Raw genomic sequence first — 27,813 nt, 5'->3', positions numbered from 1 at the left:
GTAAGTCTGTGGTTCTGATTTGCCAATCTCAAAGTCAAATTGTTAATTTTAAATTTACGAATCCAAATTTCCACACACTAGTAAACATTATAAACAATAAATAATACTGACTTCCCAAAGGAAAAAAAGTAGAGTCCTTCTTTGTGTGTTTAATGTCAATTTTCACAAAAACGTCTAGCTTTTCTTCATTATAGACCTGAATTGTCTATACTGTTGCCTTGATTTCAGTGTCCTTAGGGTGCTTGGACAATGAAAATTTTTCTTAGAACACTGTTCCTTAAGAAATTCCTTTGGTCAACATTGAATATTTTTGCTATGCAGGGCATGAAAAACTCAACAGCCCTGATTTATAAAGCTCCTTATCCAAAATGTGAAACAAGAAAGATTGCCAAGTTATCTCCTTCCAAATGTACTATTATTTGCAGGGGCTTGACAATCCCAAGTAACCAAGCATGGCCATTAAGCACTGCTTAAACACTTTCTCCAGAGTGTCTCCCCATATGTATAAAACTGGACGTCAGCTATGAGATCCAGATAGTCATACTTCTGACTAGATAAAGTAACTTTGGTTACCTCTTGCTTCTTAGTCAAGCTATAGCTCCTCAAAACTTTTATCCCCACACCATGATTGTGGCACTGAGCATTCTACTTCCCCAGTATCAGATTTCTGATGTATACTGAGTTGTACTTTCCAGTTGAAGGCTTTCCTAAAGTCACTACATTTATAGGGTTTCTGTTTAGTATGAATTTTCTGGTGTTTAATAAGATTTGATCTGATGGTGAAGGCCTTTCCACATTCAGCACACATATATGGTTTCTCTCCTGTGTGAATTCGATGGTGTTCAAGGAGTTGTGTCTTCTTAATAAAGGCCTTCCCACAGTCACTGCATTCATAGGGCTTCTCTCCAGTATGAATTCTCCGATGTCGATTTAAGTGTGACTTCTGGATGAAGGACTTCCCACATTCAGTACAAATATAAGGTTTCTCTCCTGTATGAATTCTCTGATGCATAATTAGTGTTGATTTTCTTGCAAAGGCTTTCCCACATTCACTGCACTCATAATGTCTTTCTCCAGTATGAGACTGCTGATGTATATGGAGGCCTGATTTCCGAGTGAAAGCTTTTCCACAGTCATTACATTTATAGGGTTTCTCACCAGTATGAATTTTCTGGTGTGTAAAGAGATTTGATCTGTCAGTAAAAGCCTTTCCACATTCAGCACATCTGTAGGGTTTCTCTCCTGTGTGAATTTGCTGATGTACATGAAGCTGTGACTTCTTCGTGAAGGATTTCCCACAATCACTGCATTCGTAAGGTTTCTCTCCAGTATGAATTCTCTCATGTGTAATAAAATGTGACTTATGGAAGAAGGCCTTCCCACATTCAGTGCAAACATAGGGTTTTTCTCCTTTATGAATTCTCTGGTGCATACTCAGTGTTGACTTCTGAATAAATGCTTTCCCACATTCATTGCATTCATAATGTCTCTCTCCAGTATGACATTTCTGATGTATCCTGAGCCGTGACTTCCAGGTGAATGATTTTCCACAGTCACTGCATTTATAGGGTTTCTCTCCAGTATGAATTTTTTGGTGTTTAATGAGATTTGACCTGTCAGTAAAGGCCTTCTCACATTCAGTACATATATAGGGTCTCTCACCAGTATGAATTTTCTGGTGTATAATGAGATTTGTCTTGTGGGTGAAGACCTTCCCACATTCTGAACATATAAAGGGATTCTCCCCTGTGTGAATTCGCTGGTGCACATGGAGCTGTGACTTCTTTATAAAGGACTTCCCACAGTCACTGCATTCATAAGGTTTCTCTCCAGTATGAATTCTCTCATGTGTAATAAAATGTGACTTCCGGATAAAGGCTTTCCCACATTCAGTACATACATAGGGTTTTTCTCCTGTATGAATTTTCTGATGCATACTTAGTGTTGATTTCCTTGTGAAAGCTTTTCCACATTCAGTACATTCAAAGTGTTTCTCACCAGTATGAACTTTCTTATGTATATTGAGGTTTGAATTCTGAGAGACATTTTTCCCACATTCATTATAATTATAAGGTTTTTTCCCTCCAGGATGAATTCTCTGGTGTCTGAAGAGATCTGACTTCTGGATAAAGGCTTTTCCATGTGGACTGAATTTACAATCAGTCTCCTCAGTGTGAGGAGTTTTCTCATGGTTTGAGTTGAGGGAAAAGTCCTTCCCATATTCAGTGCATATATAAGGTTTCTCTCTTGTATAAACCTGAGGTACAGCAAATTGGGACTTCCGAGTGAAGACTGTTTCACATTTGCTGCACTCATGATGTTTCTCTTCAGTATAAATCCTTTGATGTGCAAAAAGGTGTGACTTATGGGTGGAAAGTTTTACACAATCAGAAAATAAATAGAGGTTTTCCCCATGAAATTTTTGATGTTGAATGAGAGTTTGCTTATGACTCAGAAGTTTCTTACATTGATTATATCCACAAGCATTCATTTCTGTATGAGAATTCATATGAGTAAAGATATTACCATATCCAATAATCTTATCAAAATTTTCTGTTACATTGTTTCTATTATAATTACATAGGCTTACAATAGGCTTCAAACTCTTTTGAAATGAGTCACAGTTATGGAGTCTTTTTCTTGAAGGAACAAGGTATGTGTTTACATGAAACATTTTCCTAATGTCTTTATTATATTCACAGTCTCCCTCATTAGCTAGTGTATCCTTGTTGATGAAGGCAACATGACTTAAATGTTTGTTCTGGTTTTCCTCACATCTCCCTGTCTGTTCATCATCTTGCCACAATTCTTCTAAAATGGAATACAGGTCATCTCTTGTGAAGAGATTAATTCTCTCAAACTGGATTGAAACTTCTTCAGACATTCCCTGTTGTGACGTTTCAAAACCAATACCCTGATCTAAAAAATAAAATAAAATAAAACACACAAAGAACAGTTAGCAGAACACAGAAGGGATGATACATAGAGTGGATACAGGGTGAACACAGAGAAATGGAAGAGATTTATATAAACATAATACTAAATATAGATAAATATATAAAATATGAATAAATATATGTGTAGTAATCTCCTTATATATAATAATATGCAATAATAAAATAAGCATTTACATTACATTTGCTGTCTGATAAACAATAGCATTTAGATTTGCCAGGCATTTTTCTAACTCATTTAAACATCATCACAACCTTTTGATATTGATGTTATTATTATCCCTATTTTAAAGATGAGGAAACTGAGCCACAGAAGAGTTAAGTAGTGTGTCCAAATCAAATGTTTAGTAATTGGGGAAGATGAGATTCAAACTGAAGTACATCAGTTCTGTGCATGTAGCAGAACTACACAGTAAGGGGTCAGAAAAACAAAGTGACAAACTAAGTGGCTAAAAAGAAGTGTTTCTGAGTCTAGCTTCTTACTATCCTTCATCTATAAATCTTAATCTCCCTGCTTTCTCTTTTCCCTATTAACCACTGTGCCCTAAATACCAACTTATTTATGTTTAGAAAACTATTGTAGCCTCAGTCATCCTGAATTAGCTTTACCATTACAAACAATAAATGTATGTATATGATTCAATTCTTTATGTCCCGTTTGGGGTGCACATACATGCATCTAATAGGAAGAATATAACAGCAAAAAGGGCCAACTCTGAAGCAGAGACTGAAAGTTGTCCATCTGTCCCCTTCCTTCAACAGTATTAAGCTTGTAGCCAAGCATGTGTCTGCCTCAAAACAATAGGTCTAAAAACAACAAAAAAACAATAGGTCTGTGCAGCCTCATTTGTCATTAGGTAAAGCCAAGTAATTCAGTTATCACCAATCAAATGGGAGTAAAAATTATATTTGTTGTAATCAGGCCAAGGTCTTAAGGAAGTGGGTGTGTCTCCCAAAACCCTCTCCTCTTCCCATTGGCTATCTTGCAGCTGGCAATGCCCAAGGCAGAGATCAGAAAACTACACCCTCAGGCTAAATCCAGGCCTCTACCCAAAAGCTAAGAAAAGATTTTACAGTTTTGAATGGTTGAAAAAACAAAAGAAGAGTAATACTTCATGGTACATGAAAACTATATGCAATTCAAATTTCCATGTCCATAAAGTTGTTATTGGAACACAACCACATCCATTCATTGATGTATTGTCTATAGATGCTTTGGGGCTTCAAAACAAAATTGAGTAATTATGACAGCAATCACATGCCTCACAAAGCCTAAAATATTTACTTCTGGGTCTTTACAGAAAATATTTGCCGACCCCTGCTCTAGGAGGTGATGGTGCAATGACTTTCTAGAAACTCTGTCCCTAAATAGTCATTGGAAGCAGAGTGGCCTGGCAGACCTGGACCACTCACTTTGGAACTGTCATGTGATGGGTCAATGTTTATATTCTCTAAGTCACTGTTTCTTGGGGGTCTCTCAGTGACAGCGGCTTAGTTTTACTCCAATATACCATTCTTGCCCAGAATAAGAATCACTAATATTCCAAATCCTGCAATAGTGTGTAAGACAAGACTCTCAGTAAATATTTAAGTAAAAATTAGATTATTCTTGAATATAGACACAGTCTAACCTCATATCCATTTCATTCTATCTCTAAGGCCTTGTAATGTCCCCAAACACATTCTTTATTTTTTATATTACATTTTTACTCACACACATTAATGGCTTTCATTAATCCTGAGGACCTCTAATACTGATTTCTAAACATGGATTTTCATCTTTTGCAACCTTTCACTTTCCTTAGCTTATAAACCCATTGCTACACCTGACAACATTTACATTATTACCAACAATGTTCAATGTAAAAAGTTTGCTCCTGTGGTAAAAAGTTTATCCATAATTCCTCTGTCACACATTGAATTACTCATTCAATAAAATACAGAGTCATAATTCAGGCCAATAAAATGAATGTATGCAAGCTATCTTTCCACCAGTCACTAAAATCTATTTTATTACTGAATCCAAACATATATTCTTTTCCTTTTCCCCATTAAGCTTCCTTTTTCTGGTCCTCTGTTCCTATTCAAAATTCATTTTCTTCGTGGATCATTTAGGGTTCTATGCTCTGAAAATGAATCTCAAATCTCAGCACAACTCTAGGAAGACTCTCTTTTCTTTTAATTTAAAAACAAACACAGATATTTCTGAGCCTTTCATACTCATATTTAATCGGCATAGATTTGCACAATAACAAATGCTTAATGCTCAAAGCCTGAAATTTTAAACATTTCTTGCATTATCTTCCCTTTCTAATTACAATTATTGGCCCTTTGAATTACTCCTAGCAGAAAAATTTTCAAATCCCTCTGAAATAACACAAAATAACCTCCTCTGCCTATCACATAAATTAAAGAAGTTAATTTCACTAACTATTCTCTAAGGAAACATTTTAAAAAAGAGGTAAAAGACTCAGTTATCACACAAATTAATGTTGTTTTCTCTGAATTTCTGGGGGTTGAAGAATTAGAAAAGGGAAAAGCAATGTATGCTGTAATAGTTAGGTCCAATTCAAGGAGTAAGTGAAACCTGAGAGCAAAGCATAAGTATGTGGATTATCTGAATAGGCAGATAAGCCAGAAAATAAAGGGTCAGACGCAGGGGTATCATTAAAGAAAGTGTTAAAACAAAGTAAACATGATTATGGAAACTAAACAGAGATAAATGTGAATTGCAAATATGAGGCATGTTCTTCCTTTAGTTTATAAACCCATTGAGAGAGGAATTTGTCATATGTTAGATAATATTTTGTACCATATAGCTATGATAAGATAAGCAGAATATTTTAATCAGCATCTAAGAAAAAAAGTTAAAAAGAATAAGGAAACAGTACATCCAAATAGGGTTAGAATAATCCAGGCATAAGTAAATACAGACATGGTTTTGGTGATATCACTGGAAAGTAAAAGGAGGAGGGCATCTAACTGATATTTTATAAAAGAGAAAAATTAGTAGAAAGAGCATAAAGAATTATTTGAGAAGATGAGTCACAGGGAAAAGCAAAAAGCACAATAAAATATGACAAAATTTTGAAAGGTGTACCATCTGCTGTTAGCATGCTGCACTGTAACTGCTCTTCCTCCACACAAGCAGCCACCTGATGGGCCCTTATATTTGTAAGGTATCAGTTGTTCCCCTGAAAGGCTTATGCCAGAATTGAGACACATGATTCAATCTGAGACACACAGCTAGGTCTAGGCCACTTTAACGAAGGCATTGTCCTTTACATATGTCCCATAATGCCAATAACTTCCAACTTCAATTGGTTAAAAATATGACAGAGCATTATAATTTATTTATATTGTTTAAAATCTTATAAACCCTGCTAAGGTCTGTGTGTACATTACATGTATTTAAACTCTGTGTTGATTATTTGTTTTTGCTTCTTTCACATAACATTTCATAGTACATTTCTGTATATTAGTACTTCCTATACTTATAATTTTTTTTTATAGTTATGCTGGTTTTTCCTCTGTTTGGACCATTTGGGATGTTTAGTTTATCCTCATACATAGTGTAGCCATAAAAATCTTTGTGTCAACTTCTTGACTTTTCTTTTGCTTACTTCCTTGGAGTATGTCCCCAAAGTAGAATTTCCAGGGCAGGAAGCATGTTCAGTTTAATATCACTTATTATATGTTTCCAGAGTTCTTTCCAGAAAGATTTGGCTAAACTTACAGAGCTTTCAGCATTGTACCTGTTTCTCAATGTACCTGCCATCATTGTTTTAACTGTTATTTGTTTTTTGATGTTTTTATGTTTGTCATTTTTATTTCAATTTCACTTATTGCTAATCAGCCTACAAAATATACATATAAATGTGATTATTTACTCTGATTCTTATTTCCACTTATTAATTATACTCTGAGAGAATAAATATATCCTCACCCACCCAAAGAGAAAAAAAAAATATGACAGAGACTTGTGGGACTCAGCAAATGTAGCATAAAGTAACACAGCTCAAAGTGTATACTCACCAGAGAGCAGTAAAGCCACAGAACAAGAGAAGAAAGACCCCCTGGTGGTGGTCATCGCCTAAAGATCCTGTTTACTACATACCAACTGTTAAGTCACCTGCGGAGGAGGAATGGACTCCCACCCCAAATTTGGTTCAAATCTCAAGAGTGATGATTTGACACACATACCAATAAGGTGTGAAAAGCTTCATTACTCACACAATGAGGCTTTTAAAGGGAGCGCTCCCAAGCAGGTCCAAAAGTGACTTAAGAGAGCAAGAAAAGGAAACTTGCTTGGGTTTTTTATGGTGGTTGGGATATGGGGCTAAGCTGACTGATAGAGTGCAACTTCCCACTAGTACCAAGGGAGAGAGCACCTAGACTTTCTTGTAAGTTTGCCCAGATGTGCGGCAGAAGGTGAAGAGACAGTGGTGAAGTTTAGAAGGTGTCAGCAGTCAAATACCAAAAATGAAGTCAGAATCTACTACAAGGTACATGATAAGATGTTCAAAATATTTTGTTATTAGAGAAACACAAATTAAAACAATAGTTAGAAATTAAAATCCATCAGATTAGCCACATTATATGAAATTATTAAAAATATGGGCAGGGATGTGGAGAAACTGATGCCCTTGTATGTTCAGGGGATTGCAGACTAATACATCCAATCTAGAAAACAACATGTTTATACTTAGTTAAATAAAGTATTAGTATACTCAGTAATAAAACAATCCCACTACTCTTCCTCAAGAAATTCTCATTTCCTATAAGAATAGTTCATGAAGAAATTTATTACAGTACTAGTTGTAGTAGCTAGAAAGCTGGACAAGTAAATATGGTATATATACACACTATGAAATATATGCGTCAATTAGAAGAAATGAACTAGAAAAACACATTGTAACATGAACCAATTTAGTTCTGAGAGAAAAAAATAAGAAACTGAGTAGGACATACAGCATAGTACCATTTCTATAAATTAAAATGACCAAGAATTTAAATTTTATAAATACCCCACAAATACAAGGATAGATTGCAAACATATCAAATATAATAGAGCAGTTGCCTCTGGGAAGAATAAAAACAAACAGGGAGTGAGGATTAAAAGGGATAAGTAAAGAAATAAAATCAAATTTTTTTTAAATTGTAAAATAGGGAATTCCCTGGCCGTCCAGTGGTTAGGACTCTGAGCTTCCACTGCAGGGGGGCACGGTTCGATCCTGGTCAGAGAACTAAGATCCTGCATGCTGCAGGGTGTGGCAAAAAAAAAAAAAGAAAAAAGTTATGAAAGAAATAAAATAAGAAGGGGAGCTTAAACAGAGTGATGAATATATTGACTACAAACTGAGGACTGCGATTTACTCGATTTCCTGCACACAAGGTACAGAAACTTTTTCTAAAATATCAAAATTAATAAATTAATCAGAAAGACCTAGTGAGTGTTGTGTTACACTAGCCAGGTAGGAAGAAAATGTCAGGAAGCATAATTACTAATATCACATACAATAAAAAGCTGTCCCCAATTGTAGGTAATGGTACCCTCAAAGTCAACAGTTGGAGGAGAGGCATGGGAGAAGATATAATAAGGCCATCTCTAGGTGACAATTCTGAAGCACTAAGGGAAAAGAAAAACAATGAAAAGAAATCAGCAGGAGTGTGACCCACAGTAATTTTTTTAAAAAGCAACTCTATGAGCCCCTGAATGTGTAAGAAAATGATTTAAGACCTTGATGGAGGTAAAAAGAATAAAAAAATGCTATAAAAAGGGAGGAAAAGCAAAAAGGCAGTATCTTAAATCCAACATACCAGTAGTTGTAGCACATCCCTCCTAAAAAGTCAAGCAAAGTGGGATGAAGAGAGTGGCATGGACATATATACACTAGCAAATGTAAAACAGATAGCTAGTGGGAAGCAGCCACATAGCACAGGAAGATCAGCTCAGTGCTTTGTGACCACCTAGAGGGGTGGAATAGGGAGGGTGGGAGGAAGACGAAGAGGGAGGAGATATGGGGATATATGTATATGTATAGATGATTCACTTTGTTATAAAGCAGAAACTAACACACCATTGTAAAGCAATTATACTCCAATAAAGATGCTTTTAAAATTAATTAATTAATTTAATTAAATAGACAACCAGCAAGGACTTACTGAATAGCACAGGGAACTCTGCTAAAAAAAAAAAAAAAAGTCAAGCAACAAAGACACTGATATTGGAAGGGGCCTGAAGGGGGATGGCATTTAGATGTCCAAGGGGCCAATATCAACTCTATCCATGCAGTTCCAAAAGTTCAGAATGTTGAGAAACATCATAACAATAGCACTTCAAAGTTGTCAGCCTCTGCCAGTACAACTGCAGTTCGATTGTGCTATCTCTTATGCTTTTTGTTCCCTACTCACCTAGATAGCTCTGGCTTGAGATTTCACCATCCAACATACATGGCTGTTCTCCCCGCTCCAAGTTGAAAATGACTTCTGGTTTGGGAACTTGACACCCTAATAACAGGAAATGATAAAATACTTGATTTCAGAGGTCATACAATGAAATATTCCATTTACTTTCCAGAAAAGTTCATGGGGAACAGAAGTATATTCATAATATTGTTAAGAACACAGGACAAAAAATAAGGACAAAACTATTACATACTTCAGATGTCCTGCAGTCTTTAAAAGTCCCACGTACCTCAGAAATCTCACAGATTTCAGAAATTCCACTGAGAAAGAAAATACACTCAATTAGGTACAGCCTTACCCAGCAGAGCTGTGCTTACCCACTGAGATCAAGTTGAAATAGTTTTCCAGCATTACATCCCTGTATAGACTTTTCTGAGCAAGGTCCAACTGTTGCCACTCCTCCCTGCTGAAGTCTACAGTTACATCCTTGAAAGACACTGATCCCTGGAAAAACACATGCTATTCAATGTAAAGGATCAGGATTGCAGGACAGGAACAAGATATTTAGAAACCTATTTTTAATAATTTTTAACATGATATGACATATAAGATTCTGACTAAATACCTAAATTTTACATTATTATTTCAAGGAAAAAATAAATATTAAAAGTATCATGCCATTCTTTCTATGGTTCTGATAATATTCTGGAGTTGTATTTTGTTTTGTTTTTATCTGTGTGCTGGTTACAAAAGAATAAGCTGTGAAAACTCATCAAGCTGCATACATGATTTGTGCATTCTTTTCTATGTATGCCATATTTCATTAACACTTCACTTAGAATATATCTTCTGCTTTTCACTTTGCACTCATCAATCTACTAAGTCAATTCTTTCTTTAAAAAAGATGAATAGGCTTCTTTTTCCAATAAACTGTGTGGTATTGGTATAAGTATAGATGATAGAATTCAATGGAATGTAACCAAGAATCCAGAAATAAACCCTCATATTTAGGGTAAACTGATAATTCAACACAGGTGTCAAAACAATTTAAAAGGGGAAAAATAGTCTTTTCAACAAATGGTGCTAGGACAAGTGGACATCCACATGCAAAAAAATGAGGTTGGACTCCTACCTCATGCCATATTAAAAAAATAAACTCAAAATGGATCAAAAGAACTAAATGTTCTTAAGTTTTAGCTAAGAAGGGTATATCTTTGTGACATTGGATTTGGCAATGATTTCTTTTTTTTTTTAATAGATCTTTATTGGAGACTAATTGCTTCACAATACTGTATTAGTTTCTGTTGTAGTTTCTGTTGTACAACAAAGTGAATCAGCTATATGTATACATATATCCCCATATCCCCTCCCTCTTGAGCCTCCCTCCCACCCTCCCTATCCCACCCCTCTAGGTCATCACAAAGCACCCAGCTGACCTCCCTGTGCTATGCTGCTACTTCCCACTAGATAACTATTTTACATTTGGTAGCATATATATGTCAATGCTTAGATATAAAATCAAAAGCACAAGCAACCAAAGAAAAAAATAGATAAATTGGACTTTATCAAAATTAAAAACTTTGTGTTTAAAAGGATACCATCAAGAAAGTGAAAACACAGGGAGAATTCTCTGGTGGTCCAGTGGTTAGGTCACTGCACTTCCACTGCAGGGGGCATGGGTTTGATCTCTGGTTGGGGAACTGAGATCTCACATGCCCTGTGGCGCAGCCAAAACAAACAAATATATAAAAGGTGTACTTTTAAAAAAAGAGAGTGAAAAGACAACCCAAAGACTGAGAGAAAATGTTTGCAATTATATATCTGATAAGGTACTTGTGTATAGAATAATAAAGAACTCTTACAACTCAATAAAAAGATAAATGATCCAATTAAAAATGGATCAAGAATCTGAATATACATATCTCCAAAGAAGATATACAAATGGCCAAAAAAGCACATGAGAGGGTCTCAATATCTTTAGTCATAAGGGATATTGAAATTCAAATCAAAGAGATACCCCTTCAAATTCACTAAGATGATTATAATTTAAAAAATGCTGTTTGTGCCTATTTGTATTTTTATTATTTTGTAGCAAAATAATAAATGACATTAAAATTTTCATTCTGACATTTAAAAAACTACTTATATCATTAGTCATTAGTCATCAGAAAAATGCACCCATTAGGATGGCTATAATGAAAAAAAAAAAAGACACATAATAACAAGTGTTAGTGAGGAAGTGGAGAAACTGGAACCCTCATACAGTAAAGGTGGGAATGTAAAATGGTGCAGTCACTTTGTAAAACAGTCTGATACTTCCTCAAAAGGAATAACATGACCCAACGGTTCCACTTCTAGGTACATATCCAATAGAAATAAAAACACTTATCCACATGAAACTTGTATAGGAATGTTCATAGTAGCATTATTCTTAATAGTCAAAAATAAAACCAATGCAACGTCTGCCAACTAATGATGAATTTTAAAATGTGGTATATCCATACAAGAGATTATTCAGCCATAACAAGAAATGAAGTACTGATTTATGCTACAATATGGATGAATCTTGAAAATACTATGCTAAGTGAAAAAAGCCAGTCACAAAAGACCACATATTATATGATTCTATTTATATGAGATGTCCAGAACAGGCAAACCTATTGAGACAGAAAGAAGACTACTGGTTGCCCAGGGCTAGGGGGGAATGGAAGGATGTTGGGGGGGGGGGTGACAGCTAAAAGGTATGAGTTGGAGTAGGGAGGGAAAGAAAGAAAATGTTCTAAAACTGTGAAAAAGGGTGCACAACTCCATGAATATACTAAAACCCACTGAATGCACACTTTAAATGGGCAATATATATGGTATGTGAAGGAGACCAGAACTCAAACACATGGCCAATCTTCCTCTCAGGACATCTGTCAAATTCTAGGGTTGTATGGGCAGAAGACTAAAAACTTAAGCAGAATAACCTCTGAAAAGCAAAGCAAAATTTTAGTAGTCTGGTAAGAAGACAGAGTTGGCATCTGTAAGGAGGAGGGTCCACAGAAGACAAACCAGGCTCTCAGCTGAAAATCTTAGATGGCCAGAGTGAACCAAAGGTAGACTATTATTAGGGCTTAAACTCAGCCTTGATTCAACATAACACTGTGCCTGACTGGATAAAGATGTTCATCTTCTACTCTATCTGCTCAGGGAAAGATGAATCCACTATTGAGAAAGATATCATAATCTAGATCTTCTACAATGCTTTATACATGTTTTGATACAATAAAAGAAATCCTATGCCTATCAGAAAACAGGGCCAAATATCCAAAACCAGAGGAAAAAAATTCAAAAGAAACAGTCCTACAGCACTTTGGAGTTAGAAGAAAAGATGGAGAATTTCATTAGAGAAAATGGGACTTATAATAAAGATATCAAATGAAAACAGAAAAATTCAGTGTCTAAAATTAAGAACTGAGAGAGGTTTAATAGCAGAATACAGAATTACTGAAATGGAAGACAAGCAAACAGAAAATATACAAACCAGACCACAGAGGTTTTTTTTAATAAAATAAACACAAGTGCATGTGACGTATCACATGTACAACACAGTGAAAAGGAATAACATATTGTAGTCTGAGAAGATAAAGAGGGAGAATATGAGGCAGAAGCAAAATTTGAAAAAGTAATGGTGAATGACAGCAACTCAAAGATTCATGAAGTTTCTCAAATCCCACTTTACAATACTGTAAATACTGACTATGCAAAAACAGTAACAGTAATATCTTGTGAAGTTTAAAATATGTGTAGAATTTAAATGCAGCAAATGGAATTAAGGTGTTTTAGTATCTACTGAGAAGGGGGCAAGGGAATAATGAGTTAAAAATGGATATTGTAATATCTAGGGAAACGAAAGAATGTATAACAAGCAAGTTAACAAAATTAAAATTTTGACTAATCTAAAAGAAAGTCAAGAAAGGAATGTAAAAATAATATTAAACAGACAGTTCAAACATAAAACTAATAAAACTGGATATAGGACTTCCCTGGTGACATAGTGATTAAGAATCTGCCTGCCAATGCAGGGGACACGGGTTCGAGCCTTGGTCCAGGAAGATCCCACATACTGCGGAGCAACTAAGCCCTCACACTACAACTACTGAGCCCGCATGCCACAACTACTGAAGCCCGTGTGCCTAGAGCCCATGCTCCCCAACAAAGAAGCCACCACAATGAGAAGCCCGGGTACCACAACAAAGAGTAGCTCCCGCTCGCCACAACTAGAGAGAGCCCGTGCCCGGCAACAAAGACCCAACGCAGCCAAAATAATTAATTAATTAATTTAAAAAGAAAGAAAGAAATAAAGAAAAAAAAACCTGGATATAAATTCAAGTATGTCAGTAATTGCATTAAATATAAATAAATTAAACAATCAAATTAACAGCAAAGATTGAGACTTCCAGTTCAAAAAAAAAAAAAAAAGTTAAATGCATTCCACCATATTCATCCTGCTAAATACCTAGGTTTTTTTCTAAAAACCTAGAAATATATACAAGCATCTTTCCACACCCTTGACTTTCTCTCAAGAGCATACTTTCCTACAGTGAAACTAATTTTAGCATCTTTTGGAATCTTGATAGCCCCAAAATTTCCCAAAACATCAAATCTAGTTCCTTTTTGCTCAACAGTTCTTCCTTCAATCTGTCTCTTAACATTCATATTTTACTATAAGCAAGAAGAAGAAACCAGGCTAGATCTTCAACCTTTTGCTTGAAAATCTCCTCTGAGAAAAATACAAGTTCATCATTGACAAATCTGCTTTTCACATAACTACAGGACAAAATTCAGCTAAGCTTTCTGCCACTGTATAACAGAGATGTCCTTTTCCTCTAGTTTCCAGTAACATGTTCCTCATTTCCTTCTGAGTCTTCGGCAGCGGCACCATTAACACCCATATTTCTATCAATAGTCTGTTTATAATAATTGAAATATTCTCTAAAACAATATAGCTTTTTTCCTAGTGTGCTCCTCACTTCATTCTGAGTCCTCTAGCAGAGTTAACATTCATATTTCTATTATCAATCTGTTCGAGGAAATCTAGGCTCTTGCTATTATACTCTTCAAAATTTTTACAGTTTCTATTACCAAATTCCGAAGCCATTTGACATTTTTGGGTATTTGTTACAGCATCATTCCACTTCCAGGTACCAAAATCTGTAATGGTTTCCTATTGCTGCTGCAACAAATTGCCACAAACTTAAAACACAAATTTATTATCTTACAGTTCTGGAGGTCAGAAGTTGAAAATAGGTCTTACTGGGCTAAAATCAGTGTGTTGGATGCACTCCTTCTGGAGGCTATAAGGAGGAATCCATTTCCTTGTCTTATATGACTTCTAAGAGGCTCGTGGTCCCTTCCTCTATCTTCAAAGCCAGCAGAGTAGCATCTTCAAATCTCCCCTTGACTCTGACCCTTCTGCCTCCCTCTTTCACTTATAAGCAACTGTGATTACACTGGGCCCTCCCAGATAACCCAGAATAATCACCCCATCTCAAAATCCATAACTTAATCACATCTTCAAAGTCCCTATTGTCATGTGAAGTAACATATTCACGGGTTTCAGGAATTAGGATGTGGATACCTTTGGGGGTTATTATTCTGCCTATCACACCCAGTAAGAAAAGATGGGATAGTAAAAGTAAAAAGAGTGGCTTAAAATTTCTGAGTAAAAATGACTTACAATCTAGAATTAGCTATGAAATTACTGAGGGTAAAATAAAAATATTTCCAGACATGCAAGGTCTCAAAAAATTTACTTTCCACACAATACTTTCTAGAGAGCTACTGGATAATATTCTCTAAAAATGAAAGCATAAATCAGGAAACAGCCAGAAAACAAGAGCTCCAATACTTGAGAGACATGAAAGGAATTCCTAGTATCATGCCAAAGGAAGACCCCCAAGTCAGTAGATGAGTATCAAATAGAGAGCAACTTCAAGCAGGTCAAAGACTCTAAGGGAAGCTTCTTTCAACAGCTGAAATAAATACCTATATTTTGGAGCCAAATTGCTTGGGTTTTACTTCTGGCTTCACCACTTACTAGCAGTGTGACCCAGGGCAAGTTACTTCTCTGTGGATCTGTTTCCTTCTCTGTAAAATGAGGATAATGATTATAGATACCTCAAAGGGGTTATGATTAAATCAGTTAATAGAGAATGTTTATAGTGCCTAGCATATAGTAAGCCTATATTAATGTTTGTGATTACTGTTATTATCTAATATATTTTAACATATTGAGAAGATATTTATATACCTGGGAAGAATGTGAAGTTGAATTAGTGATCCAAATATGTAAAATGAAACATGATTAAACCAAACAATAATAAATTCCAGGTAAAACAAAAAATAGTGCATAAAAGGTAAAATAAATGGTTCAGCTGTGAATATAATTAAAATAATCATATTAATAAATACAGCCTATTGATTTACCCAAAATTATGATATACCTATATTAGAAGGAGGGGAAGAAGAAATGTTTGTATAAGTGTTGAAGCCTTAAGTGTTTGAAAGAGAGTTAAATTCCTATTTTCCATTGTGCTAAGTCAGTAGAAACTGCCTAAAACTGAAAACCAAAAGGTACCAATATAAACATGTTATTTAGACATGGGAACATAAATACTAAAAAAATTAGTTCAATTGAGTTCAGAGTGATGTGATTACCTTTAAGAAGCTGCAATTTGAGGGATAAGAGAGCAGCTAACAGGTGGTTTGTTTTTTTTTTAAATGAAGCTTCAAAAAACTATTTGATTGAGTAAACATATCTATAACCTTAATGATATTCAAAATTAAATATTTACTTTTAAAAGTTAAAATGCAAAGAACAAACATGTAAAAAAATTGAAAAAAAAAAGACCATGCTTAATATATAAATAACTCCTCCTTTAAAAAAAAAATCAATGAACTGACTTCAACCCCTGGAAGAACAGAGTAGACGCACTTGTCCCTATTCACCCACTAAGTACCTCTAGTAACCATAGATATTATCCATAAAGCAAACATAAGAAGACTGAAAGCTTAAAGAAAAAAAAGCAAACTGTCTAGGGACCTCAGGAACCAAGGAACTACACAGCATGAGTTTCCTGAAGTCTATTGACTCATACAGCCCTGAGCAAGTACTAGAAAAGCCTACAACCCAGAAATACCAACAAAGGCACAACAAAAAAACTCACAGAAAAGTCTGCTCTCTCTAGCTAAAAGACCAGGAAAGGGGCAATCTAGAAACAGAAAACGTTTAGGCAAAACATGCTCCAGCCAAACATAATAAATAAACAGAAAACTCTGGGCCTGATCCCATGCCCATCAGCAAAGACCCAGTGGGTAGCTTAGATTCCCACTCTTACCTGGTTGAACAGAGGGGCCCCATCACACTCCAATGGAGTGGTATGGAAAAAGAAAAAAGCCAAGTGGAGTTTTGGGACTTTCATCCATGCATAGTAGTAATGAAAGAAAAAAATAGAACAATATCCCTCCTAAACATGATACAAAAATCCTTAAAAAATATACTAGCAAATACAAATATATAAAAAGAAGTGTATGTCATGACCAACTGGAAATTATTCAGAGGTTGCAAGCCTGCTCAATATGTGAAAATCAATCAATGTAATCTACGGCAGCAATAAGCTAAAAAGGAAAATCACCTGACCATGTCAACTGATGCAGAAAAAGCAACTGACAAAACTCAACATCCATTCACTCAAAACTTTGCCTCACAAGGTGGTCCTTGCACCAGCAGCACTAACATCCTGTGGGAATCCCAGTCCTATTAAATCAGAATCTGAAGTCATGTGCCAGTGTGAAACGCACTGCTTTGTAAGTCACTATAGAAAACCTGTTAGTGAACTTCTAACAGGGTTGTTAAAGACACTGTCCTATCTCCATTCATCTGAAGATCTATCAAAAATTTTCTCAAACATCAAAAACCAGGAAATAGTTACTATAGATGAAATAAATTACTTTTCAACAATATAAACCATGTATTTCACTTCCATCATTGCTATGTCTTTCAGGAAGATCAGAGACAATTTTACAGTTCAAAGTTCATAACTGTGTGAAGCCACACAACTCACATATACCTATAATCCAAGCTTGACTTGGAGTTGATAATCTCTTCTTTACTTTCTCTGATCTTAGTTTTCATTTATTTATACTTACACATTTACTATATGGGTTAATAGATGCCTCCTAAAATCCACTAAAAAATAAAGAAAGCAACAAATAAATACATGAACAAATAAGAACTCACCAGGGACTTGGTCATTTCTGGTTCTTCTGGGAAAGGGGCAGAGATCTGAAAAAACAGATTGATAGAGGGACCGATGAGACAAGGAAGTGTGTCAATGGCACACATGGACATATACATCATTTAGTGTCCATGCAACTGACCCAAAAACTTACTCCTAGAATTACATTATAAAAAAATCATCCTGTGTTGCACAAAGATTTAAATCCAGGAGTTTTACCACAGCTAATACCAAAAAAAAAAGTTTAGAAACATCTTGATAACAATAATTGTGTACAGCTTTAAATACTTTATAGGGCATAATATAGACATAATGTCATGTAAAATTAAACTACTGTAGAAAAATGTGTTAAAATGCTAAGTAAAAATATGTACCAAACAGTATGAGTCCATTTTCATTGAACAATATGTGTGTACATACACACATACATGAATGAATTCATGCACATAGAGAAAATTATCTGGAAGGAACTATATGTTAACAGATATAATATTTGGGTGATGGTAAAATTATAAGTAATTTGAATGTTTATATTTTTCTTATTTGCTAGTAAAAAGCAAAGTAACTTTTTAATGATTTTGCTCTGAGCTTCTGTGACCAGCCCCTCACAAGTAGTGAGAACATCCATAAGTAAGACCAAAAAAAGGGCGACTGCTAGCTTTTTCACTGTTCTTTGCTTACAGTTCTTTTGGGGGGGGGGCACACCCCGCGGCTTGCGGGATCTTAGCTACCAGAACAGGAATTGAACCAGGACCCAGCAGTGAAAGTGCTGAGTCCTAACCACTGAGCCACCAGGGAATTCCCGCTTCCCATTCTTAAAAGGGAACTGTCAATGGAAACTTTGTCTTAACTACAACATAGTAAGTGGATTTGGTTCTAGTTAATAAACCTTAAGACCTAAGTCACCTACTAACTGAAGCCACTGTTTTCTAATTTTTTTTGTGTGTGTGTGGTACGCGGGCCTCTCACTGTTGTGGCCTCTCCCGTTTCGGAGCACAGGCTCCGGACGCGCAGGCTCAGCCGCTCTGGGCCTAGCCGTTCTGCTACATGTGGGATCTTCCCGGACCGGGGCACGAACCCGTGTCCCCTACATCGGCAGGCAGACTCTCAACCACTGCGCCACCAGGGAAGCCCCTCTAATTTTTTTATTGAGTTTTCTAACATAAAGAGTTGAATTATTAGTACAAGAAATACACATATACCTTCCATCTAGTTTCAACAATTAGTATTTTGCCATATTTGTTTAATCTTTCTACATACACATATAGTTACATGTAAATGCATACATATATATGAGTATACTAGTGTATATAGGGTTTTTTTGGCTGAACCATTTGAAAGTTGCAGATGTCATGACCCTTCATGCCTAAATTCATAACATCAATCTCCTAAAAGATTATTATCATGCCTGAGAAAATTATTAGCAATTCTATAACACTTTAATATTCAGCTCATATTCAAAATTCCCAATGACACCAGAAAAACCTTTTCTTGCTGTTTTGTTGAAAGCATGTTCCAATCGAGACTCATACATTGGGGACTGTGTCCCTTTTACCCTAGACCTATCCTCCCCATTATCTTTTTATGATGGACTTTTAACATTTTTGCTTCTAACATACACTTTCTAATATAAACAATATTTTGGTTACTTCTTTGCTAATTTTTTTGTGTGGTATAACTTATGTAAAGTACATTAATATTAAGTATACATCACTTTCCCCTATTTTTCACATCTGCCATCCAGATCAAGAGAGAGAACATTTCTAGCACCTTTGGAAAGTATTAGGGAATCAAACCGTTATTTTTGAAACTTGTCAAAAAGCAAAAGATTCAGTCAAGCATAACCAAACACTTCATGAAGGAATTTCTTTTTCTGCTTATATACTTATTCCAGCTACAAGTTGCCAACTAAAAATTGGCACTTGCCATCTGCCTCTACAAGGGTTAAGTCACTAGCCACTGCAGCTGCTGACCTTCAACACATCCTGAAAGGAGTTCAGGGTGGAGATCAGGAATGAGGCACTTGATGCTCTGGCAAAAACTGGCAGAACAGCCCTGCAGATAGTAAGATATTTTCAGGAGAATATTTTATGAGCCCAAATTCTTGCATCTCCTCATATCTAGAAAGGCATTAAAATCATTAACAGAGACATCTGCTCCTTGTGACTAGCAGCAACCTTCACAGGATTAGCAGCAAGACTTTGCCAAAATGTGTGCTTGACTGTACGTACCACCCCCTTCACCTGAATCATATATAATACTGACCCTCCCCGCTAGCTCTCAGAGCAGTTTCTCAGAGCTATATAAAACAGTCTCCTGGGCTATAGTTCTCATTTTGCCCCAAATAAGACAACTCTCAACTCTCACATTATGCATTTTTATAAGTCAACAAAGTAAAAGAATGGTAGAAATAGAAATGTCAATTTTGCACACGTAATGAAATATGGATCTAAGAAACAATCATCAATGGCTGCTCACATCACAAAACAGATAACCAGACATTATGTGCCTCCTGATCAAGTATATCACATGGGAAGTAGTCTTGCTCCCCAAAAGACAAAAACAAAAAAAGGAATCTGAATCTGATCAAGCCTCTAAATCTTACCAATCCAATCCACATAAAATGATACTTTAAAATGTATTGTAATTTTTTAAGGTGTGATAGTATCACCGTGGCTATTTTTATTAAAGGAATTTTACATATTGAAATATTTATGGATAAAATGACAAAATCTTTGAGATTTGCTTCAAAATAATCCAGAAGAAAAGAAATATTGGAGGAAGGGATAGACGACAAATGACTGGGCATGAGTTGATAATTGTGAAAACTGATGGGTAATTGCGGCACGAGGGTTTCTCTCTAGTTGTGGCGTGGGGTTTTTCTCTTCTCTAGTTATGGCACACGGGCTCCAGAGCGCATGGGCTCTGTAGTTTGTGGCACATGGGCTCTCTTGTTGAGGCGCACAAGCTCAGTAGCTGTGGTGCACAGGCTTAGTTGACCCGTGGCATGTGGGATCCTAGTTCCCTGACCAGGGATCGAACCCGCATCCCCTGCATTGGAAGGCGAATTCTTTACCACTGGACCACCAGGGAAGTCCCCTAAATGAAGCTTCTTTATACTACTTTCTCTACATTTGTATTTTTTTAATTTTAATAGGAAAAGTTTAAAAAGTCATTTTTTAGATAACATCAGCTGAAAAAAATGCACAACCTAAAAGGTGAGAATTATGTTTTATTCGGCGGACTTGCTGAGAACTTAAGCCCAGGATGCAGCCTCTCAGATAGCTCTGAGCGACTGTTCCAAAAAGGTAAGGGAGGAGCCAGGATATATAGGAGTTTTTACAAAAAAAAAAAAAAAAAAGGTAGCTGGAACATGAAAAGATTACTGTTAAAGAAAATCCACTGTAATAGCCTATATGGGAAAAGAATCTAAAAAAAAGTGGATATATGCATAAGTATAACTGATTCACTTTGCTGTACACCTGAAACTAACACAACATTGTAAATCAACTATATCCAATAAAAATTTTAAAAAAAGAAAAGAAAAAGAAAATCCAGACATCTCAAGTTAATGAATTTAGCAGTTCTCTATCTATGGGAAGATTCAAGAGCCTGGGCTCATTAAATCATGGCTTTGATATGCACCTTAAATATCTAGGGACAGTATCCTGGGTTTTTTCCATCCTGAATCCCCTCAGGGTGCACAGTGGGGGCAGTGCAGTGGCTGATGGATTGTTGACCACAACTTCCTTTGTTTACTGATACAGCAGATGACAACTTTCTTTGTCCAAAATAATCAGAGAACTCTGACTATAGATTGAATAGCAGATGATATTAAGGAGCTACTGTACTTTTGTTAGGTGAGTAATGGCCTGGGGGTTATGTGGGGGAAAAAAGTCCATATCAGTTGGATTAGCATGCTAAAGTATTTGTGGGTGAAATGACATGGTATCCAAGATTTGTTTTAAGATATTCTAACTAGAACAAAGCAAGTGAGAAGAGATAGGTGAAACAACACTGGCAAATAGTTGATAATTATTGAGACTGGGTGATGAGGGCATTTGTAGGTTCATTATAACATTTTCCCTACTTTCCTGTATGTTTGAAATTTTCTATAATAAAAACTTAAAAAACTAAATCCTCTCCCACTACAGGGAACAGCCTTTGAGTACATGACATGAGCCACGCATTGTTCACATCGCAAAGGATCATGCTTTGTTTCAGCAAGTCCACCTCTGAGAAGATTCGTGCTTCTGGGCTTCCCCCTCCCCACTCACAGGAACTGTCATATTCCTGCCAAGCCAGGATTTGAACTGGATATGGGATCTATGAGACAAGCTCTTTTTGTCTGGCATGTTCACAATGAGCTTCACCTCTGTTTCCTTAGAACTCCAGTCTTCCCAGGAGCCCTAAGTTGAGTGAGGGTCCGAAGACTGCCAGTGATTATCGGGCCAAGTTGGGCTGGAGTCTGAAAAAACGATCCTGAAGGTTCAACTAAGTGGTCTGACCTCAGGGCTCTGTGGAAACACAAAAGGATCCTGACAGAGAGAGTGCCACTCAGTGACAGCCTCTCAGCTGTCCTCGCAAGAGTGCATCAAACAGTATGGAACAGGGTGGCACAGGGGAAATATATGAGGTGTGGAGCCAAATCAATGTACATTTGAATCCCAGGTCTTCCATCTTCTAGCTGTGACAATCTGAAGAACTTACTTCAGTCTCAGTTTCCTCATCCTTATACTTTTAAGATAAACCAATTTTATAATACTTAAAAAGCACTCAGTCCATGTGTGGCACATACGTGCTTGTTATATATTAATTACTGCTATTATTACAAAATCAGTAATCCACATAGAATACAATTACTGTATCAAACATTATCTGACTTCACCAGCCCCTCAAGTCATCACCAACCCTGACACTCAATTCCTCACTCCCACTCCTCAATCTGCTTACTACAACTGTCTACTGCTGCACACTGACCTCACCCCAGCAGCCATTACTCACACATCAGAATCACTGGTTCCCTTGTCCTGCTTCCCACAGGCCGCAATTGAGGCAGAAGATAGATGGGTTCCAGGCTAGACATTTACAACCATCCTCTGTTTATATTTCTTGAGGCAAGAAATAGATGGGCTCCAGGTTAGACATTTACAGCCAGCTTCCTGTTTATACTTCCAGATAGAAAGAACACAGGAACAGGGTAAACAGCTGCACTTTGCCTCCAGTGGACACTTTAAGATAACAGTAATGGCAGGGGCAGACAGGAGCTGAGTCCTGCCCAGATAAACGATGAAGAGACCACATATTTCTCATGTTTGAGGTCAAGGAGACCTCCCCAACTACACATGCAAAGAAAGGCTCCTCAGGGGTCAAAAAAGGGAGGGGGTGCCACCCCATAATAGGTGGTGTCAACCTTCCCACAGGCTTCTGCCCTGGAATCCATCTTGGCAAAAAGATGTGCATACATGTGAGGGAGGGACCTAGGATAGGTCAGGTGTGGGAAAAGAAGTGAGATAACTGGTTAAAGATAAGCAAAGACCCAGATGAAATGCCTTATATAAATGATTTAACCACCTCTTTACTTCACTCCTCCTCCTTAGGGAGGATGCCCATACTCTCTCTCTCCGGGTGTGTATCTCTGCCTTGCTTCTGTCTTAACTACACAACCTGTTTCTCTATGTCTCTCCCACATGTTGTGCTGTGTCTCTAATAATAAACTTTGTACCTGTGTTTACGGTTTCTGCCTCCTTGAAACATTCGTGCTTTCAAACGGGGCAAGAGCCAGGGAAACTTTGCCCTTGCTGGTCTAGGGGCTAGGATTCTTGGTTTTCAGCCAGGCTACCCAGGTCCAATTCTTGGGCATGGAACTAAGATCTCGCTTCAAGCCACCACTCACTGCTCTCTCCACGAGATCACAATCACTCATTCTACAGTCCCTGATCACAGAACCTCCAACATCTCTATCTCATGGTCCTGGTTCTACATCAATCACGCCCTGAAAAGGAAAAACTCCTCCTGTGTATTTTTCCTCTATTCTCAACACTTCTGGCCACCAAATGTGTGTGTGTGTGTGTGTGTGTGTTGGGAGAAGGGGGCCGCAAACCAAGCAATTCTACAACACCAGCTGGGTGTCCTACAATTTAACTCAGTTCTGACACCATCTACTTAAGAGTTAGAACTACATCACACAGGTTAAGGGCTTAGTCCTACGAGACTGTCCCCACCCCAACTTCAGGTGCCAATCACAAGTTCAGGTTGTTACTTGTGCTCTGACCAACCGGTTATAATCAGAGGTTCCCACGACCTCCTCCTCAGTCTCCATTAATTTGCTAGAGCAGCTCATAGAAGTCAAGAAAATATTTTACTTATTAGATTACCAATTTATTATAAAAGAATATAACTCAGAAACAGCCAGGTAGAATAGAAGAGATGGTTATGGCAAGATACGTCGGAAGCAGTGCATCTCTCTCCCAGAATCTCAACATGTTCAATCCAGAAACTCTCCAAACCCCACACTTCTGGGTTTTTATGGAGGCTTCACAATGTACAAATGATTGATTAAATAACTGGCCATTGGCAACTGATTCAACCTCCAGCCAGAGAGTGGGTTTCAAGTTCTAAAATGCTAATAATTTGCTTGGTTCCCCTGGCAACCAGCCCCCATCCAGCAATTCACTAGGGCCTTTCCAAACATCACTTCAGGTGTGGTTGAAAGGAACGTTTTATAGCAAAAAACCCCCACTAATTTCACCCTAGCCCTTTGATGCTATTTCAAGACACAGGAACAAAAGAAGCCCCTATAGCCCTTATCACTTAGGAAATAATAAAGGTGTTAGGAGCTATGTGCTGGGAACTGTGGATGAAAACCAAAATATATATTTCTTATTATATCACAATACCACATGTACCAATAACTGGCCTCCACACTGTTATCACTACTGTCGACTGAAAAAAAAATGCACAGCCTAAAAGGTGAGGATTATTATTTATTCAGCAGACTCACTGAGGACTTAAGCCAGGATACAGCCCCTCAGATAGCTCTGAGGGACTGTTCCAAAGAGGTAAGGGAGGAGCCAGAATATATATGAGTTTTTGCAAAACAAAACAAAACCAAAACCATCTAATTGGAACATCAAAAGATTACTGTCAATTAAAGAAAATCCAGACATCTCAAGTTAATAAATTTAGCACTTTCCTATATATGGGAGATGCAAGAGTCTGGGCTCACTGAAATCATTCCTTTGACATGCATCTAACTATCTAGGGCCAATATCCTGCTTTTCCCCATTCTGGATTCCCCTCAGGATGCACAGTTGGGGGTGGCTGCAGTGGCTGATGGCTTGATAGCCACACCATACTTTGTTTACTGAAATGGCAGGCAGTGTTCTTTGTCCACACTACCCATAATGCATCTCCATCAGTGATCCCAAGACTCCAATTCCAGACATACCTGCACCTGTGATGGACTCTGAGAAATCACCCAAGGACTCCTACCACTATCCACACCACTCACTAGGCCTGCACCATTAGCCTTTCCAACAAATTTACACACAAACACACACACCAGTTGGAGCTCAATCAGTGAACAAATCTAGGAATATTCTTGAATTTTAAAGGTAAACTTTAAAATCTAAAACACATCTAAATCATGTGTGAAAGAACAGATTATTTACAGAAAAAGAATTAAGAAAATCAAGATGCCCCATCTGCAGTAATGAAAGCTAACTGACATCAGAAGTAGCATCTAAAGGACCACTTCTGTTAGGGTCAAAGACATTTTCAGAAATAAAAGCACTTGAAGAATGTCTCTTATCATTACCTGAGGAAAATACCCACAAAAAGTATTCCAAACAAATGTAAAATAAATCAGATGAGAAACAGCAAATAGAAAAATTGTTCAGCAATAATTTTTGCAAGAGATATATAATTATTTAAAAAGATGATTATGTGATAAGGAGGCCATTAAACAGAAAATTAATAAAACTATCCTATGACAAAACATTTTTAACTATCTCAGGAAAAAAACAGGAGTTATCTGGGGTGTAGAATGGAAACAATGAACAGAAATTTCATCAATCCAATAAAAGTATGAAAAAGGAAAAGAAAATGAGTTAAAATAAATAGTAAACATTAAAACAGAAGGTATAAAAATCAGGTAAATCATTATTACACTAAACTGAAAAGGTAAAATTATCCTATTGACAAAGACTAGGTTATAGGTTGGATTTGAGAAAACTAAAATGTATCTATTATAAGTAGTTAACCTAAACAATGAGACAAATAGAAATATAAAATAAAGACCTGGGCAAAGATAAATCATCCAAATGAAATGAAAGTGAAAACAAGGATAGCAATATAAATACCAAAGTGAAATTCAAAATTGAAATTGCTTTTTGTTGAAAAGAGGTATCCTGTAATAATAGCATCCAATAAATGAAAAAAAATGATACAAAATGCATTAACCATTAGGTTTATGTGTGTCTCCCCCAAACACACACAAATAAAGCTAGCAAAAAAGCATATAAAACTACAAAGTGAATTATTAGTGAGAGATTATTTTTATATATTTTTCAGAATATGATGAATCAAGTAGACCAAAAATAGGAAAGAAAAAAACTTGAAAAATACTAACAGGCTATATTTAATATACATTAAGAGAAGTTTGTACCACACAAACAGAAAATATACTTTCTCCTATAGCCATTGAACAAAGTTCAATGTAACTTGTGTAACTTGTCTTCAAGGAAAATCTTGACAAATTTTTAAAAGTTGAGACTTTGTAGTCTACAGTTTATGACAATATAATAAAATTTAAAATAAACAAAACATATCAATAATTTGGGAATGAAGAAACTCCAATAACTCAGGATCAAAGTGGAACATCAAACTGAACTTATACATTTCAAAGATAAAGATGTATATAAAAGAAACTTTATACCCCTAAACGTATCCAGTATAAAACTGGGAAAATAAGGGAAAGAATGGCAATTTACATAAAATGGAGATAAAAGGGAAACTATCTAAAAATAAAAAGATAAAATTAATATAAAAACAGAAGAGAGTATAAACACAATCGGTACTTCAAAATGACCAATAAAGTAAACCTTGAGATGATTGATAATAAAAAAGGGAAAGAAAAATGATACATAAATATTAGGAATGACACAGTAGCTACTAATCTGGATACGGAAGGGATCAAAAAGTCTCTAGCAAAGTGTACCATGATAACAATAAAGAAAATTTTCACATACAGAGGTATGGGGAAGTCATTCTGGCTTATACATGGTTCTGCCTGAACTTGTGTGAACACACACAGCACATCTGCTTTAACCATTAAAGGAAAGAAGTCTGTTTCTAAGATAAAAATAAATAACTCCCTTCCCATGGCATCCCCTTCCTAGACACCAAGGTCCTGCTCTCTCACTTTACATGTACTAAATCTGGTGCTCTTAAAACCTTGAAGGAATATATCCCTGTCATGTTTGATGTATGATTTTTGTTCTGATAAGGTATAAGACTATGCTAAAAATCATGCTTCAACCCAGAGGTTCCTCAGAGCCTTCTGAGACGCTATCTCCTGCGCTACAGTCCTCAGTTTGGCTCAAATAAAACTCTTTTCTACTCCTGCTATGATTATTTATTATTTCCATCGACAACTTTTAAAATATCAGAAATAGAAACAAACCAGTAAGCAGAAAAGAGAGAGGAAATCAATGAAGATCTAGCATCCTTCCCCCTCAGAGCCTTCATTACTCAGGCCCCCACAGTTATCCTCCCCACCCCCCATAGACTCCGGGAATCCGTCCACTGATCCAACATCAAAGATCCCACAGACCCCATCACTCCGCCTGGGAATCCACCATCATAGACCCCATCACTCCCACCCCATGTCTCCGCGGATCCACCATTAAAGACCCCACTATCAATCCGCCGGGAAGCCACCATCAAGACCACACCGACCCCTGTTATTCCATCCACTGACCGCCTCCATCACTGACCCGATTGTTCTTCACGGACATCAGAGACACCTCTTCACTCAGCCCTCGGAAACTCCCTGCACTCACCAGCCCCTCACCCACGCTCTTTCAAGACAGTGGTCATTTAATCACTGGAACGACAACAGCACCCGCTTCCTTTCTCTGGATCCCTCCCTGTCCTTGCGGAATTCC

General features: G+C 36.7%; 1 protein-coding gene across 3 annotated transcripts; it reads right to left on the bottom strand.

Annotated features, from left to right (window-relative positions):
• Positions 1-221: 221 nt before the first annotated feature.
• Positions 222-27,813, bottom strand: ZNF484 (zinc finger protein 484). Of its 3 annotated transcripts, none has more exons than XM_082842205.1 (5): positions 27,709-27,813; positions 17,647-17,691; positions 9,740-9,866; positions 9,369-9,464; positions 222-2,919 (listed from the first exon to the last, which is right to left on the bottom strand). In XM_082842205.1, the coding sequence occupies exons 2-5, from the start codon at positions 17,659-17,661 to the stop codon at positions 593-595; spliced, it is 2,565 nt and encodes an 854-aa protein (XP_082698331.1). In that variant the 5' UTR covers positions 17,662-17,691; positions 27,709-27,813; the 3' UTR covers positions 222-592. The 3 variants fall into 3 exon arrangements, with proteins under 3 accessions (XP_082698331.1, XP_082698330.1, XP_082698332.1); XM_082842204.1 differs by having other exon boundaries at positions 27,643-27,796; XM_082842206.1 differs by lacking the exons at positions 9,740-9,866; positions 17,647-17,691; positions 27,709-27,813 and adding an exon at positions 9,616-9,693.

The sequence above is a fragment of the Leucopleurus acutus genome (assembly GCF_964270905.1).
Source record: "Leucopleurus acutus genome assembly, chromosome: 7".
NCBI lineage: Eukaryota > Metazoa > Chordata > Mammalia > Artiodactyla > Delphinidae > Leucopleurus > Leucopleurus acutus.
This window is presented reverse-complemented; position numbering and strand designations above follow the sequence as displayed.

Bases quoted from the DNA above. Each gene is read 5' to 3' on its own strand.
- ZNF484 (XM_082842204.1), bottom strand. From the start codon at position 27,663: ATGTCCGTGAAGAACAATCGG. The intron at 9,465-9,739 runs GTAAGCACAGCT...TCCTGTTATTAG, and splicing joins TTTCAACTTGATCTCAGTGG to GGTGTCAAGTTCCCAAACCA. The intron at 2,920-9,368 runs GTGAGTAGGGAA...TTTATTTTTTAG, and splicing joins CTCAAGCCAGAGCTATCTAG to ATCAGGGTATTGGTTTTGAA.